Source organism: Rhinatrema bivittatum, chromosome 9 (assembly GCF_901001135.1).
Source record: "Rhinatrema bivittatum chromosome 9, aRhiBiv1.1, whole genome shotgun sequence".
NCBI classification, from domain to species: Eukaryota; Metazoa; Chordata; class Amphibia; order Gymnophiona; family Rhinatrematidae; genus Rhinatrema; species Rhinatrema bivittatum.
The window spans coordinates 32953575-32971182 of NC_042623.1; the positions used below are offsets into that span (position 1 = coordinate 32953575).

The 17608-nt window shown below is 44.6% G+C and overlaps 1 protein-coding gene across 5 annotated transcripts in view; it reads left to right on the forward strand.

Moving 5' to 3' along the window:
• The window catches only part of PPP6R2 (protein phosphatase 6 regulatory subunit 2), a 399948-nt gene that overhangs the window by 172553 nt on the left and 209787 nt on the right, over positions 1 to 17608 (forward strand). For all 5 annotated transcript variants that reach the window (XM_029615590.1, XM_029615589.1, XM_029615591.1 and 2 more), the window contains exons 5-6: positions 4252 to 4389; positions 13239 to 13304. In XM_029615590.1, the coding sequence (XP_029471450.1) occupies positions 4252 to 4389; positions 13239 to 13304 (204 nt within the window). The remainder of the gene's footprint in view (positions 1 to 4251; positions 4390 to 13238; positions 13305 to 17608) is intronic.

Sequence of the window (17608 nt, forward strand, 5' to 3'; positions counted from 1 at the left end):
GTACCTGAGGCATTGGAGGGTGAAGTGACTTGCCCACAGTATTTAAGGGTCCTGTGCAGACATTTTTGGCTGAGTCCCCTTTTATTTTGCCCCATATTGACTGCCACCCTTCCTTGACTCCTTCAGATCTCCCTCCCCTTCATTCCTCCCCACCCATTTCTCCTCATTCCCTCCCCTCTTTGGCCAGCTCCACAAGCCTCTAACTAGCCCTGCCTCTCTGCTTCATCTCACGTCCAGCCCGCTGCTGCAGTTTTCCTCCTCATCTGTGCTGGCAGCTGCATGTTGTATTGACTCCTGGCCTGTATGGGCCCATGCTAGCGCAGCATATGTTGTCCTACTTCTGCCCTGTGCAGTCTGACATGAGCATGGTCTTAAGGGCTTTGCGCTTTGGGCTCCCTGCGGGAGGGCCTGGGGCAGCTTCCCATTTTACCCAAAGGTAAAATCAGCCTTGCTCACCCATGGTTACAAGGAGCAGGAGTGGGATTTGACCCCTGGCTTCCCTGGCTTGCAGCCCACTACTTTAACCATTAGGCTGCTCCTCTACTCCATATGAGAACTTTGGGCTGCCGTCTTTTAATGTCTGCTCAGTTTACCTTCATAGTGATAGAGAGATGCTCGTTCTGTAGTGTTGAGAGTGGCAGCTCTGGTCCTTAAGTGCTGTAAGCCATTGGGTTTTCAGAATATCCACCATAAATATGCATGAGATGCATTTTCGTGCAGTGGAAGTGGTGCTTGGAAATGCTTCTCATGAATATTCGGTGTGGATGTCTTGAAAACACTACCAGCTTGTGGCACTCGTAAGCCAGAGTTGCTTACCTCTGCTGACGACACGAGACAGTCACTATCCCATTGCCTGGTGCCATCATGTATACAAGATCTCATCCTCTGCTTTCTGTCTCTTTTTTTGTTTGCTGTATAACTGAATAAGTGATGTTTAACCAATAAATTGAGTTCAGCTGAAGTCACAAAGGCCCCAAGAAAAGTCAATTTGAAAATCTTTTATTCTGTAATTTTTGTCAGCAGAAGAACATTTTAAAGATGACTCTGAAAGATACAACTAAATGCATTGGGATTTTGTTAATACTGGGAAGAGGGAGGTTGGTATTATAGCAACAACTTCCCTCCATCCTCAGAAACACAGTGATTGATGCACATTCTTGTTATATATTTTTTAATTGATTTATCATATTTTTATGGTGTTAGCAAATTCTGGAGCATTTCAGTCCTCCTTAGAATAAAAATTATGACCATTAGAAACAAAAAGTGAAAAAAATGTCTGCTCATGTAGGTCAACCAAGCATTGTAAATTTCTCGCGGCAGAATTTTAAATTTGCAGATGATGGCAAGTTAAATGTAAGACATTGATAAGACAGGCTAAGAGAGAATTTGAAAAGAAGTTGGCCGTAGAGGCAAAAACTCACAGTAATAACTTTTAAAAATATATCCGAAGCAGAAAGCCTGTGAGGGAGTCAGTTGGACCATTAGATGATCGAGGGGTTAAAGGGGCACTTAGAGAAGATAAGGCCATCGCGGAAAGATTAAATGATTTCTTTGCTTCAGTGTTTACTGAAGAGGATGTTGGGAAGGTACCCGTACTGGAGAAGGTTTTCATGGGTAATGATTCATATGGACTGAACCAAATCACAGTGAAGCTAGAAGATGTGGTAGACCTGATTGACAAACTGAAGAGTAGTAAATCACCTGGACCGGATGGTATACACCCCAGAGTTCTGAAGGAACTAAAAAATGAAATTTCAGACCTATTAGTAAAAATTTGTAACCTATCATTACATTGGGTAAATCCATTGTACCTGAAGACTGTAGGATAGCTAATGTAATCCCAATATTTAAAAAGGGCTCCAGGGGCGATCCAGGAAACTACAGACCGGTTAGCCTGACCTCAGTGCCAGGAAAAATAGTGGAAAGTGTTCTAAACATCAATATGGGCGCTCAAGGCAGCGAAGGCGCATGCGCACACGCCGTGACCGGCTGGACGTCTGAGGTCACGGCGTGTGCGCATGTGCCTTTGCTGCCTTGAGCGCCCATATCAGACCTACAGGCGTGCACGTATTCATCTTCGCCGGCAGGGCTGCTGAAGCCGCTCTCTCTCGCCGCCCTTCTGCTGCTGCTGGGGGCTTGCGTGGCCGTGGACAGGGCAGGTGAGTGGGGGCTGGGGGAAAGTTTGGGACTGTGAAATTTCGTCTCTCTCTGCTTGGATTGGATTGGGTTGGTTTGGTTTGGGACTGGGCGGCTAAGTGCGAGAAGCATTTTTTTTTTCTGTGGATTGGGTTGGTTTGGGACTGGGCGGCTAAATGCGAGAAGCATTTCTTTTTCTGTGGATTGGGTTGGTTTGGGACTGGGCGGCTAAATGCGAGAAGCATTTCTTTTTCTGTGGATTGGGTTGGTTTGGGACTGGGCGGCTAAATGCGAGAAGCATTTCTTTTTCTGTGGATTGGGTTGGTTTGGGACTGGGCGGCTTTTGGTGGTAGAATCAGATAATTACATTCTTGTGAATACAGACAGTGCAATGGAATGTATGGGCTCATGCTGAGCCTTAAATACCAAGGTTAAAGCTTTAAATTGAATATGCTGAGCAACCAGTGAACCACACTAACGCAAGGGTCAGGGTAGGCGGTAAATTAGTAGGTTAAAGACGCGGCAAGATAGCAGGTTAAAAAGGCGATAGTCGGGGCACACTTTACTGTATGGGAGGGAATAGCTAATCGGATCGTTTACATACATATACATGCCGTGGGCGGAAAGGGATACGCGTCGAGTTAAAGAAGCGGTAAGGATTGGTAAAAACAGATAGTGAATCGCGGGTTAGACTTACGCGGCGAAATTGTGAGTACACAGCGGGTTAGAAACGGGGTAACTGTGGCCGCGCTTTACTGTATCGGCCTGAATGTTGGGAATTATTAGGAAGGGAATGGTTAACAAACCGGAAAATATCATAATGCCTCTGTATCGCTCCATGGTGAGACCGCACCTTGAATACTGTGTACAATTCTGGTTGCCGCATCTCAAAAAATATAATTGCGATGGAGAGAAGGTACAGAGAAGGGTGACCAAAATAAGGGGAATGGAACAGCTCCCCTATGAGGAAAGACTAAAGTGGTTAGGACTTTTCAGCTTGGAGAAGAGACGGCTGAGGGGGGGATATGATAAAGATGTTTAAAATCATGAGAGGTCTAGAACGGGTAGATGTGAATCGGTTATTTACGCTTTCAGATAATAGAAAGACTAGGGGGCACTCCATGAAGTTAGCATGTGGCACATTTAAAACTAATCGGAGAAAGTTCTTTTTCACTCAGCGCACAATTAAACTCTGGAATTTGTTGCCAGAGGATGTGGTTAGTGCAGTTAGTATAGCTGTGTTTAAAAAAGGTTTGGATAAGTTCTTGGAGGAGAAGTCCATTACCTGCTATTAATTAAGTTGACTTAGAAAATAGCCACTGCTATTACTAGCAACAGTAACATGGAATAGACTTAGTTTTTGGGTACTTGCCAGGTTCTTATGGCCTGGATTGGCCACTGTTGGAAACAGGATGCTGGGCTTGATGGACCCTTGGTCTGACCCAGTATGGCATTATCTTATGTTCTTAGGGGAGGATAGCAATCCTGCCAACTTCTGTGCTATCCCAGGGAAAGTAAGACAAGGGCACAGGTTTGAAACTTCTTCAGATATGCTGCATTTCAGGGACATAGGCAGAGTATGGAGTATTTTGTGTTAAGTTGTGCTGCCACTAGTAAGAATGTCATTGCTTGATGTTTGTTTCTTGTACTCATTGTGAAAATAATCTGCATTATGAATGGGGCTTGACAGTGTTTACAGGTGGCACCAAGTCTGTGGTGGTGGTGGTGAAGAATTTGGAAGACAGTGAAGTGCATCAAAGCCACCATCTTGTTTTTATTATTTAATACAAAGCAAAGAGAAGTTTTAGTGTGAAAATTTACTTGTTCTCCCTAGTGGGAGATACACCATGAAGAATCTTCTTTCTTTCTCCTGATGATCTGGTTACCTGTATAACTATAATAGGGGTTCAGAATTTGACCTCTTTTTTTTTTTTTCCATGTCATGCAATTGTGGCTCAGAATTTGACATAGATGATTTATAGATTTGCTTCGCTGTTGGGTATCAAAATGTGTGTCTGAAGTGGTTTTATTCTGCAGGTTTGCTCTGTATAGTCAGTGGAGGGAAACTGCAACCACCTTTAGTGCATTTACAGAGGCCTCCCTGTTTCCCTATAGGTGATTGTGTTTTTGAGGAAGAAAGACCAGTTTCTCAGCCTGGTGCTAAAACACATTGACACATCTGCCATGATGGATCTGCTGCTTCGCCTTATTAGCTGTGTGGAGCCAGCACCGCTGCGTCAGGAAGTATTAAATGTGAGTATACCACAAGGCACATGACTTAAGAAGATGATGCTGTTATATGTATTTTTTGTGGCTGGAAAGAGCAGTGACGCGCGATTGCCATCTGCACTGAGTACACTGATTTCCTGGTGATATCCCTAGGACACCAGACCCAAATATATATTAGAAAGAACATTGAATGGGTAGAGTTTTCTCATCATGGATGGGAAGAGCCAGCATACTGATGAAGTATTCATGCTTGCTGGGATTCTTCTTCCAATAGACATGTATTCCTAGTGCAGTAGTAATTAACTTGAGACCTTCCCTTTTTACTGTGTGGTATAGAATTAGGACGGTGAGCCATAAATCCAGGTTTTCCCCTTTTCCATACTTGTCGTAGAACTGGTGCACTTATTCCAGGGACTCCTGTTTCCAGCTGATAATGATATGCCCGAGGCCGCCTTTCATCGGGTTTGTGCTGGAGAAGTTGAATGCTTGGTACCTGTACTAATATAATGGGGGGACTTTAACTTTCACTTGTACATTAGTAAAAAAACACTGCTTGTACTGTTTGCAATGTGGTGAAGGTTTGAAAATGAAAAGATTGATTTATTTATTAACCAACTTTTAACCAACTTTTCCAAAATCATATCTAAATAATGCCTACAAAAATGTAAAACATGATAATTACATAGTTCAAATCAATAAATTATTGAAAATTCATTCTAATGATTAACACAGACCACGAACAAACAAAATACATGTATATTCTATGGCTTTTAGCACATATGACATCAACCAAATGATCAATTAAACCAATAATCACAATATTTAAATTAACCACCAACAGTTAACAAGGATTTCATGATACTTTACCAATAAATGAATAATGACCATATTAAATCATCAAATTTAAATAATGATGAGGGAATATCTTAGAACTAACACCTAGAGGACCTAGCCAAGATGGCGACGTGAGAGGTTGCATGGAGAAGCTGCTCCTCTGAGAGCAAATTTTTTTTCCTTTTCAAAATGCCTGCAAAGCGGAAAGATAAACTACGGGTATATCCCCCTGAACCCGTCTTACCTAGCGGCCAGAGCACAATCATAGCCTATGCAGCCCTGATGTCGGAAGTGAAGGGGGGGGGGGTGTGACAGCCCCGCTGCAGTGAGCGTAGAGGGAGTTCCATCATTGCCTGGGGAGACCACGCTCAGTCCCCCTGAATGCCGGCCATCTCCAGCGACTTTGGTGTGAAGCCTCTCGAAGCGGCGCAGGGAGATGAGTTCATCTGCCGGAAGGGAGAGGGACGCCGAGAGAATGAAACCACGCTTGCATTGCAGCTCTTCTCATGCCCGATGGAAACAACGCGGCCTGGCAGATGGAGGGATTGGATTCATCTTTATCCCCAGTTGATCCAGTAGAAGAGGAACGCAGGATTCAGGAAGTCCAAGCGCTGGAACCAGCAGGAACATCTACTGCCCAGGCAGGGAGGTGACTTATTTCAACTACCCCCTAAACCGGCAGTAGTCACCATGGACACTCTATGGGACTTAGTGGCCAGTTTGGGGAAATTAGTCAATGTTTGTGAAAGCAAATACTCTAAGGTGGAAACGAAGATACAATCCCTTAATCAGAACCTGGAAGGATAAATAAGACATGGGAAATAAGATATCAGATATTGAACAGAAAGTTTCTCAAGTCCAAACTGTAAATGTGAACCTGATAAAGGATATTGGTATGCAATCAAAGTGATTGGAATTTCTTGAGAACTTTACAAGACATTTGAATTTGAGGTTCCTTAATTTTCCTAGGGCTGTGCGAGAGAATACCCAAAGCACATTGAAAAAGTTTCTTTGTGAATGTTTGAAGTTTGAAGAATCTCAAATACTTATGATCAATAAAGCTTACTTCCTGACTAGGTCGATGAAAAAAACAGGAAATCGTTTGGAAGCCACGGAAAACTTAACTCAGTTTATTGAAAGTTCTGCAGTAGAAATCATAGATAGAGGAACCTTGCTGGTCTCCTTCGTCATAGAAAGAGACGTTAGTAAAGTAATGCAAAACTATTTTCTAGATATGGTGTAGAATTTTATGGCCAGGCTGTAAAAATCTTTCCGGATTTATCCAGACCGACACAGGTTGGAAGGGAGTTCTTAGATTTGAGGCCAGAAGTATTGGCTTTTGGATACACTTTTGTACTTAGATTTCTCACAGGACAAGCAGGATGGTAGTCCTCACATATGGGTGACATCACAGGATGGAGCCCAGTCACAGAACACTTTTGTCAAAATATCTAGATATTTGACTGGCACCTACTGGGCATGCCCAGCATGGCACTAAACCTGCAGCCAGCAGGGGTCCCCCCTTAGTCTTCTTTTTTTCGCGCAGCAGTAGCCACGCGGGTTAAGGAGCTCCACAGAGATTCCTGACAGGAATTTTCCTCACGGAATTACTAAAAACTTTCATACCCCATAGGAGTCCCTCTTTCAAATTTTTGGCTCCGCGGTACTCCGGTAAATGTTTACCCATTTTCGGTCGATTCCCGTCGAGTTTGGCCCTCACGGCCTACCGGCCGTAGACCGCACCGCGGCTCAGTTTTTCAAAGGCCATGGCACTGGGGTTCCGTCGGTGCCCGGACTGTACTCGCACCATGTCTATAACAGATCCTCATAAAGTCTGTGTAATGTGTCTCGGGTGCAAGCATGATCTCCTGACTTGCACCAAATGTGCCTTAATGATACCAAAAGGTTGCAAGGCCAGAATGGAGAAAATGGAACTTCTCTTCCGTTCTCAAACCCCGACGCCGTCGATTGCATCGACGTTGTCTGAAGCAGCATCGTCCACTTCGCGCCAGTATCTGCCACCGGCCGGTGACTGTCCGGCGTCGACGACTTCTTGGCCTTCGACTACCTCTACTCCCCCTCAGGACCGAGGAGATCATAGAGAGAAACATCGGCATCGACACCGGAAGTCTCAGACCATCAAGGAAGGAAAATTATTGACCTCGCCATCGTCCGAGCCGCCATCGAAGAGACCACGTCCAGAAAAGGCATCGACCGTTTGAGACTGAGTCAACGAAGCAACCCTCACCTGGATGGGTATTGGGAGCCGCAACTCCGCCTTTAATGGTGGTCATAAGAACATAAGAAATTGCCATGCTGGGTCAGACCAAGGGTCCATCAAGCCCAGCATCCTGTTTCCAACAGAGGCCAAAACCAGGCCACAAGAATCTGGCAATTACCCAAACACTAAGAAGATCCCATGCTACTGATGCAATTAATAGCAGTGGCTATTCCCTAAGTAAGCTTGATTAATAGCCATTAATGGACTTCTCCTCCAAGAACTTATCCAAACCTTTTTTGAACCCAGCTACACTATGCCTCTGCCTCCTTCTTCCCTTCCGGAGCCGAGGCTGATTGCTCCAGGTCTCCATGAAGAACTGGACTGGATGGTTCAGGTGGCTATCGATAAGGTGATGCACAGATTCCAAGTTCCCCCGGCACCGACCATCAATCCCATTCCGGCAGCATTGGCACCGCTACTCTCGAAGATGGAAGCGCTTATAGCTGCTTTTCCACCGATGGCTCCGGTGCCTTCTCCGCTTACTCTGTCATTGGGAGGAGAGACACCATTCCGCATTCCTCCATCGGGAGTTCTGCCGATGCCGATGCGGCCATCAGCGCCACCGATTCATCCATCGATGCCCTCGATGTCTGCACCGGTGCCCTCAATGCCTTCATCGGTGCCTCCCCTACTCCCCTTGATGCCTTCAGAGCCTAGACCAGGACCTTCAGGAATACCATCGTCCTGTCCTTCTCAGGTTCCTAAAGGGGACAGGTACTGATCCCTATGACACCTGGACTGATGATTCATCTCAAGACACCGATGAATTGCCGTCGCCACCTTCTCCTACTGAAAGTAGGAAGCGTTCTCCTCCAGAGGCCTTGTCTTTCATAAATTTTGTGAAGGAAATGTCTGAATTGGTTCCCTTCCAATTACAAACTGAACAGGATGATAGGCATCAAATGATGGAGTTGTTACAATTCCTGGATGCTCCCAAGGAAATAACCTCCATCCCTATACACCAGGCTCTTTTGGATCTTCTCAAAAAGACCTGGGAACACCCTGGTTCCGTAGCCCCAGTCAACCAGAAGGCAGATACCACTTACTTGGTACAGTCAGCCCAGGGTTCCAGAAACCTTAGCTGGATCACCAATCTGTGGTTGTAGAATCTGCCCAAAAGAGGGCACGACGCTCAAAACCCCATTCTTCTTTCCCCCAGGTAAAGAACAGAAATTCTTGGATGCTATTGGCCGGTGTGTCTTCCAGGGATCAATGCTCATTCTCGGATCGCCTCTTATCAGCTGTATATGACCCAATCTGGTTTTATTCAAGCAGATACAGGACTTTGCAGAGTCCCTGCCTCAGCAATTTCAGGAACAGCTTCAAACCCTGGTACACAAGGGGTTTGAGGCAGGAAAGCATGAAATAAGATCCTCTTATGATATCTTCGACACCGCTTCCAGGGTATCTGCAACTGCTATTTCAGCAAGAAGATGGGCCTGGCTTAAGTCTTCGGACTTGTGCCCTGAAGTACAAGACAGATTGTCAGATTGTCTCCTATGCAAGACAGATCAATTTGGCGAACAGATTCAGCGGACGGTGGTGGAAGTCAAGGAGCATCATGAGGCCCTTCGCCAACTCTCTCTGATGACTTCTGAGTATTCCTCCAAACAGCCATTCAGGAAGGATACTAAAAAGTCATTCTTCCGTCCAAAGAAGTCCTATGCACCTCAGTCTAGAGGTCGTTCTACGAGGCCTTTCCAAAAGGCCCAATCTCGTCAACCTCGTAAAGAAAAGCCACAAGCAGCTCCTCAGCCGGGTCCTGCTTTCGGCTTTTGACTCCTGCATATAGAGCAGTAGCCAGCTTCCACTGCCTCAGATACCAGTGGGTGGTCGATTGTGTCATTTCAACAACAGGGGTCACAATTTAAAACTCCAGGGAGGAAGATTCAAAACCAATGTCAGGAAGTATTTCTTCACGGAGAGGGTGGTAGATGCCTGGAATGACCTTCCGGAGGAAGTGTTGAAGACCAAAACTGTAAAGGACTTCACAGGGGCGTGGGCTAAACACTGTGGATCCATAAAGTCTAGAGGATGTGAATGAAGAGTGGGTGGCTCACGGGAACGACGGCTTCTACCTGGTGATAATACCCTTATTTAATAAACATACACATGGTTACTGCGACTCCAACATTGCTCTAAGCTTCAGCGGCAATGAGGAAATGTGGAAAAAAGGATTTGCATTCACAAAAAAGCGGGGAGTAGCTTGCTTGTTTCGGCGGTTACTACCCCAAACCAAATAAGCCTGATACTTCATTTCAGTGCATATCCAGCATAGCTCTCTGCTTCAACGGCAGGGGAGAAAATCTGACACTTCACGCATATCCAGCATAGCTCTGTGCTTCAACGGCAGGGGAGCAAGACTGATACTTCACTTTCAATGCAAAGCCATCATAGCTCTCTGCTTCAACGGCAGGGGAGAAAGTTTGACACTTCACGCATATCCAGCATAGCTCTCTGCTTCAACGGCAGGGGGGAATGAAGAAAGGTGGATCTATATTCAGTTAACGACCAACAAGAATTGAATTACATGGTCTGGATAAACAGATAAGCATGGGTGTAGCTTGCTTATTGCGGTGGTTAATATCCCTAACTAATTAAGCCATTTCACTTAGATGCAGTTCCTACACTGCTCTCTACATTAATGGCGGGGGTGGAAGGGAAATAGAATAAAAAAGGTTACTAAGAGCCAAGAGAAACAGATAAGTATGTGAGAGAGAAAAAAAAGTGCGAAAGCTTGTTGGGCAGACTGGATGGGCCATTTGGTCGTCTTCTGCTGTCATTTCTATGTATGTTTCTATGTAGGTGGCACACAGTCACCTCAGACCAGTGGGTCCTTGCTATAATCTCTCAAGGTTATCGCCTGAACTTTCTCTCCATTCCACCGGACTCCCCACCTCGGCTGACGTGGGGAACATCCGACCACTCACCACTCCTGGAACAGGAGGTTTCCCTCCTCCTCCACTCCAGAGCAAGAGAACCAGTGCCCTACTCCCAACAAGGCCTAGGATTCTATTCCAGGTACTTTCTAATTCAGGCGGCGTTCGTCCAATTCTGGACCTACTTGCCCTCAACAAGTACCTCTACCGAGAAAAGTTCAAGATGGTAACCTTGGGTTCCCTCCTTCCTCTTCTGCAAAAAGGAGACTGGCTCTGCTCTCTAGACCTCCAGGATGCATACACACACATTGCGATAACTCCATCTCATCTCAGATTCCTGAGATTTCTGGTAGGCCTCAAGCACTGTCAATACCGAGTGCTACCATTCGCCCTGGCATCTGCACCACGTGTCTTCACCAAGTGCCTCGTAGTAGTAGCAGCCTTCCTCAGGACTCAAGGTGTTCACATCTACCCCTATCTAGACGATTGGTTGATCAGGGCTCCCATTCAACAAGCTGCTCTGTCATCCCTACATCTTTCCTTACACACAGCTGCCCACAGGAAAAGCACTCAATTGTTTGTCTCTTTCCATTCCATCAAATTGGGGCAGCCTGTGGGTAAGCAGACTCTCTCCTCCTGGTTAGCGGACTGCATATCCTTTTGCTATCAGCAAGCAGGCATTCCACTTCAACACTGTGTTAAAGCGCACTCTGTCAGGGCCATGGCAACTTCAGTAGCACACCTACGCTCGGTGCTGCTTTCTGATATTTGTAGGGCTGCTACCTGGAGTTCTCTCCATACCTTCAAAGCCCACTATTGTTTAGACAAGGCTGGAAGACAAGATTCCATCTTCGGCCAATCTGCCTTGCGCAGCCTTTTTGCAACTTGATGTACCATCACCCTTCCGCCTGCCCGGTGGGGTTCAGGATGCCCTCTCCCAAATTCCACCCCAGTTGTTGTGCTGATTGCACATCTTGGGTACATTTGTTGCATTTCTCTGACATCCTCATCTCGGTACTCACCCATATGTGAGGACTACCATCCTGCTTGTCCTGTGAGAAAGCAAATGTTGCTTACCTGTAACAGGTGTTTTCACAGGACAGCAGGATGTTAGTCCTCTCGAAACCCGCCCGCCACCCCGCGGTGTTGGGTTTGTTACGTTTTATTATTTTAATTTTTGGCACTTCCTGTAGCTATAAAGAAGACTAAAGGGGGACCCCTGCTGGCTGCAGGTTTAGTGCCATGCTGGGTATGCCCAGTAGGTGCCAGTCAGAGTTCTAGAAACTTTGACCAAAGTGTTCCGTGATTGGGCTCCATCCTGTGATGTCGCCCATATGAGAGGACTAACATCCTGCTGTCCTGTGAGAACACCTGTTACAGGTAAGCAACATTTGCTATCCCTGTCGTTGCCTCATTGGCCGTAAAGATGAGAGCTATGTATTCACAATTATAGAACAACGTAAATCCTTTTTGTATGCCAGGAATGTGACTAGTACTATCGAAGAAGACTATTAAGACAATCATGATAATGTGAACCGACATAAGCTTTAGGCCAGTTTTCTTAATATTTAATACATTATTGTAAACTCCCTTAAATTCCTGGCTAGGATTCCCAAATATTACCTCACAATATAAGAAATGTATTAGCCTTTTGGTTTCTTTGTTTGTTTATTAAGGTTATAATACTTTCTTATTTTATTTTCCTGTCAAAGTATGTGAAAATACTTTGAGAAAAATTAATAAAATATGAATAAAAAAAACCTAACACCTAAAGCCTCCAGGCCCATATCCAAATAGAACAAATACGCCAGGAAAATATGACAAAAAGAAATAATAATAGCATGTGGTTACTGCATTTCAGCACAAAATGAAGTGTTGATCTGAATAATACAAAGATTAGCCATCCTCAGTTGATCAATAAAATGCAATTGCCTCCATGGACAGGAACCGGTTTAATTTTCCCCTTGCTCCAATGTTTTTTTGTGCCTACTGCCTTTCTTCGGGGGGAATTCAGCCAGTCAAATTGCTGAATTGTTTATTTCACATACCTATTTTCTAGTGCAGCAATGCTGTGTGTGGTGGAAAAGCTATTTTCTTCCACCAAGGGCTGTGGAGATAGCTTTAGCAGATCCCATCAGGTTGGGAGCCACAGCTACCAGATCTTGCTAGATCTGGATCTCTCAGAACAAGGGCATCTTTCTGCATGCCAGCTTCCATTCCCTGTCCCTCTTAATTTGCCAGAAACGCTAATTGATTAGCAGATTGCAATTCTGGCAGGCTTCAGCCTGGAGCCATAATGTTAGGGCAGTGCCAAGATCAGCCGTGATTGAAAAGATCTGCAGAACTACAGCATGGAGTTCAGTCTGCACATTCGCTCAGCACAATGATTTCTAGTCGTGGGTTCTCAGTGGGACTCTAGCTGTGGCTCTGTGATACTACAGGGATTATTCATGGCTTAATGACCAACTCCCCTATAAGAACAATTTTGCTGTTTTATCTTCAGAGTTGTGCGTTTGTTCCTTTTCTTGTTTGAAAAATAAGTTCCATTTATGTGTTCTGTTTTTCACTTGCACCCTGTTTTCGCCAGAGAACTGGGTAACCTGTTAATGTGAATCTAGAGAGGGTAATTACCTTCCTGTCATTCTAATAGTCATACAGCCTCCTCAGTTTTCCTGTTTGCGAGTTCCTGTGGTTTCCCTTATTTCATAACCACACTCAGAAATGAAACTGAGGAAAGTTGATTCCAGTGTCTCCACCAGCACTGACTGGCTGTCGAATTTTGGGGACGACAAACTCATGAGGATGCTATCGTTAGAGGAAAAACAGCTATGGGGCTACAAGACAGCTGCTGTAATTAAGGCTTCTTCTTTCCTTTTCAGTGGCTTAACGAAGAGAAACTCATTCAAAGGCTTGTTGAGTTGATTCATTCTAACCAGGATGAAGATGTAAGTATCACTCACCTTCTGCTACGGGATCATTAACACAAGAAGTCTGTAGAAATGATGACACTTTATTTTAAGGATGTCTTCCTCGCATCCAGTTTTTCTTAAAATCTAATTAAAAAAAAAAAAACAACAACAAAAAACCAAACTTGCTCTTCTTTTCAAGGAAGTCCCTTCTCCATCAACATTAGGTATTTGTTCCACAACACTTCTTCTGAAGTAGCATTCGTGTTTTTGAATTAAACCTTTGTGTACCAACATTGGGTTTTCATTTGTCTCATTCCTGGCTTTAGAAATTTGGCCCTCAAATTGAATGAATACGTGCATGCTTATCACTCAGTCCCTTGTGTTTTTTTAATGACCATCTCATGCACCAGTATTATGTAATTGGAAGTAACAATGCACTGTTGATTTCATATACAGAGTTCTATTATATGTTCCTCTCCAGTGTTTAAAAAAAAAAAAAAATCACTTATGTATTCATTTTGTCTGTCTGTCTCCTGAACCACCACAGCAACCACATTTTGAGGCTAGATATATCTATATAAAAGCTAGAATCAAGATAGTTTTCCTCTATAATTTATGGATCTAGTCCAAAATTGAAAAAAACAAGACTTTTTCCTATTGAACATATGGATCTAGCCCAACGTCCATAGAAACATGGCAGAAAAAGTCTGTATGGCCCATCCAGCTTGCCCATCCATCCAATTAATTTTGCATTATAATTCCCATCACTTCCTTAGAGATCCCCTGTATTTATCCCATGCTTTCTTGAATTCAGATACTGTTTTTGTCTCCACCACTTCCACTGGGAGGCTGTTCCACACATCTTCCACCCTCTCTGTAAAGAAATATTTCCTAAGATTACTCCTGAGTCTCCCTTTCTTAGCGGGCCATATAAGCAGGTCTGTTCTTCCCAGACTCCTGCAGAATAAGTTACTAGATTCTGGAGATTAAACCCTTACTGCTTGTCCCTTTGTTTTCCAGTTTTCAACAGAAAAAGCTCGAGCAAATTTTCCTTTGTTGTGTAAAATTCCTTTCAGCTGTATAATTGTTTTGTTTTTAAGTAATTGTATTTATGTATTTTGTACACCATCTGGAGCTATTTTAAAACAGGTGGTATAAAGTAGGAGCTATAAAATAAAAAAAAAAACCCTGCAAATACTGGAAAGTAAGGATATTATCCAGATTAAATTTATCCTGGAGTTCTGGGATGGACAAAAAGTTAACTTCCTAAAATAGTTGATCTACCTGTCAGATACTTGTTTCTATCCATCTGTGAAAATTAACCAAGGTAAAAGAATTTGGGAACCCTGCGTTCTTCCCCACAGGAATTTAGTATAGATGGGAAAAAAGTTGGAGAAAAGTATTGCCAGGTCCTATGCATATGGTCCAGAAATGATGAAAAGTTCATCTTCCTGCTAATTCTCTGGGAATAATGTAGGGAGTAGGAACAACAAGACTAATTTATAATCAGGTTGTGAGAAATGGTGAAACCCTAGTTTTGTTAGCACAATTAATTGACTAATTTGAATCAGGTTTTCAAATAATTGGGTAACAAACCACCCTGCAGAGTAAATCTGCACAGTGGAAAGGTTTTGAGTTTGTCTTCACCATAAAAATTAGTGGGAACTCATCATGCCACAATAAAAAATTTCGGAGGACCTAAGAAAATGAGTAGTGGGTGCTCACCTGTTTGGACAGGGTTACAAGACCATTTCTAAATATTTATTTATTTATTAATTATTTTTATATACCGACATTCATCTCAATTGAGATATCACACCGGTTTACATTCAGGTACTGTAGGTATTTCCCTATCCCCAGAGGGCTTACAATCTAAGTTTGTACCTGAGGCAATGGAGGGTAAAGTGACTTGCCCAAGGTCACAAGGAGCAACAGCGGGACTTGAACCTTGGTCTCCTGGTTCATAGTCCACTGCTCTAACCACTAGGCTGGGACTGTTCATGTACTGTTAATCAGTCTACAAATGGAAAAGGTTGAAGACTACAATAATTTTACCCAAGAGCAGCTATCCTGCCTAGATCATTCCAAGAGCAAAGCAGAAAATCTTCCAAAAAGTCACAAAGAACCCCAAAGTAACATCTAAAAATCTACAGGCTTATCTCAATGCGGCTGATATGAGGCTTCATGCATAAACCATTAGGAAAATACTGAATGGGCTTGCTGTTCGTGGGAGGATAGCTAGAAAGGAACCATTGCTCTCTAAAAAGAACATTGCTGCCTGACTCAAGTTCATCGAAAAACATCTGGATGACCCACAAGATCTCTGGGGTAATGTTCTCTAAACAGATGAGTCAAAATTGAACTTTTGGTCATAATAAACCTTTTTTATTTGGCACAAATTAAATACTGTTTTCCAAAGAGAGAATCTCATCCCGACTGTCAAGCATGGTGGTGGATCTATCATGGAATGGGACTGCTTTGCAATTATAAGAACATAACATAAGATTTGCCATACTGGGTCAGACCAGTGGTCCATCAAGCCCAGTATCCTTTTTCCAGCACTGGCCAATCCAGGTCACAAATACTAGGCAGGATCCCAAAATGTTGATAGATTCTATGCTGCTTATCCTAGGGTTAAGCAGTGGATTTCTCCAACTCCATCTTAATGGTTTATGGACTTCTCTTCTAAGAAGTTGTCCAAACCTTTTTTTCAAACCCAGCTACACTAACTGCTTTTTCCACAATCTCCAGCAACGAATCTGAGTTTCTCACAGGACAAGCAGGATGGTAGTCCTCACATATGGGTGACATCACAGGATGGAGCCCAATCACGGAACACTTTTGTCAAAGTTTCTAGAACTTTGACTGGCACCTACTGGGCATGCCCAGCATGGCACCAAACCTGCAGCCAGCAGGGGTCCCCCTTCAGTCTTCTTTTTTCCGCGCAGCAGTAGCCACATGGGTCAAGGAGCTCCACAGAGATTCCTGATAGGAATTTTCCTCACGGAATTACTAAAAACTTTCATACTCCTCAGGGGTCCCTCTCGAAATTTTGACTCTGCAGTACTCCGGTAAGTTTTTACCCATTTTCGGTCGATTCCCGTCGAGTTTGGCCCTCGTGGCCTACTGGCCGTCGACCGCAACGTGGCTACATTTTTCAAAGGCCATGGCGTCTGGGTTTCGTCGGTGCCCAGACTGTACTTGCACCATGTCCATAACAGACCCTCATAAAGTCTGTGTAATGTATCTCGGGTGTGAGCATGATGTCCTGACTTGCACCAAATGTGCCTTAATGACACCAAAAGGTCGCAAGGCCAGAATGGAGAAAATGGAACTTCTCTTCCGTTCTCAAATCCCGAAGCCATCGATTGCATTGACGTCGTCTGAACCGGCACCGTCCACTTTCTGCCAGTATTGGCCACCGGCCGGTGACCGTGCGATTTCTTGGCCTTCGAGTACCTCTTCTCCCCCTCAGGACTGAGGGGATCGTAGAGAGAAACATCTGCATCGACGCCAGAAGTCTTGGACCATCAATGAAGGAAAATCATTGACCTCGCCATTGTCCGAGCCGCCATCGAAGACACCCTGTCCAGAAAAGGCATCGACACTTTCTGCGACTGGGTCATCGAGGCAACCCTCAACCAGATGGGTATCAGGAGCTGTCCCTCCGGCTATGCTTCTGCCTCCTCCTTCTTCCCTTCCAGAGCCAGGGCTGCTTGTCCCAGGTCTCCGTGAAGAACTGGACCGGATGGTTCAGGAGGCCATCGATAAGGCAATGCACAGACTCCAAGTTCCCCCGGCGTTGAAATCGGTGCCGGTCGTGGAACCGACCATCCCATTCCGGCAGCATTGGTACCGCTGCTCTCGAAGATGGAAGCGCTTATAGCTGCTTTTCCACCGATGGATCCTGGGTCACCGATGGCTCCGGCGCCATCCCCGCTTACCCTATCATCGAGAGGAGAAACACCGTTCCACATTCCTCCATCGGGAGTCCTGCCGATGCCTCAACCATCGATGCCGATGTGCCCATCAGTGGGGACCGATCCATCCATCGATGCCCTTGATGCCTGCACCGGTGCCCTCAATGCCTTCATCGACGCCTCCAGTACTTCCCTCGATGCCTTCAGAGCCTAGACTAAGATCTTCAGGAATACCATCATCTCGTCCTTCGGTTCCTAGAGGGGCAGGTGCTGATCCCTATGACACCTGGACTGATAATTCATCTCAAGACACAGATGATTTACCATCGCCAGCTTCTCCTACTGAAAGTAGGAAGCGTTCTCCTCCAGAGGACTTGTCCTTCATAAATTTTGTGAAAGAAATGTCTGAATTGGTTCCCT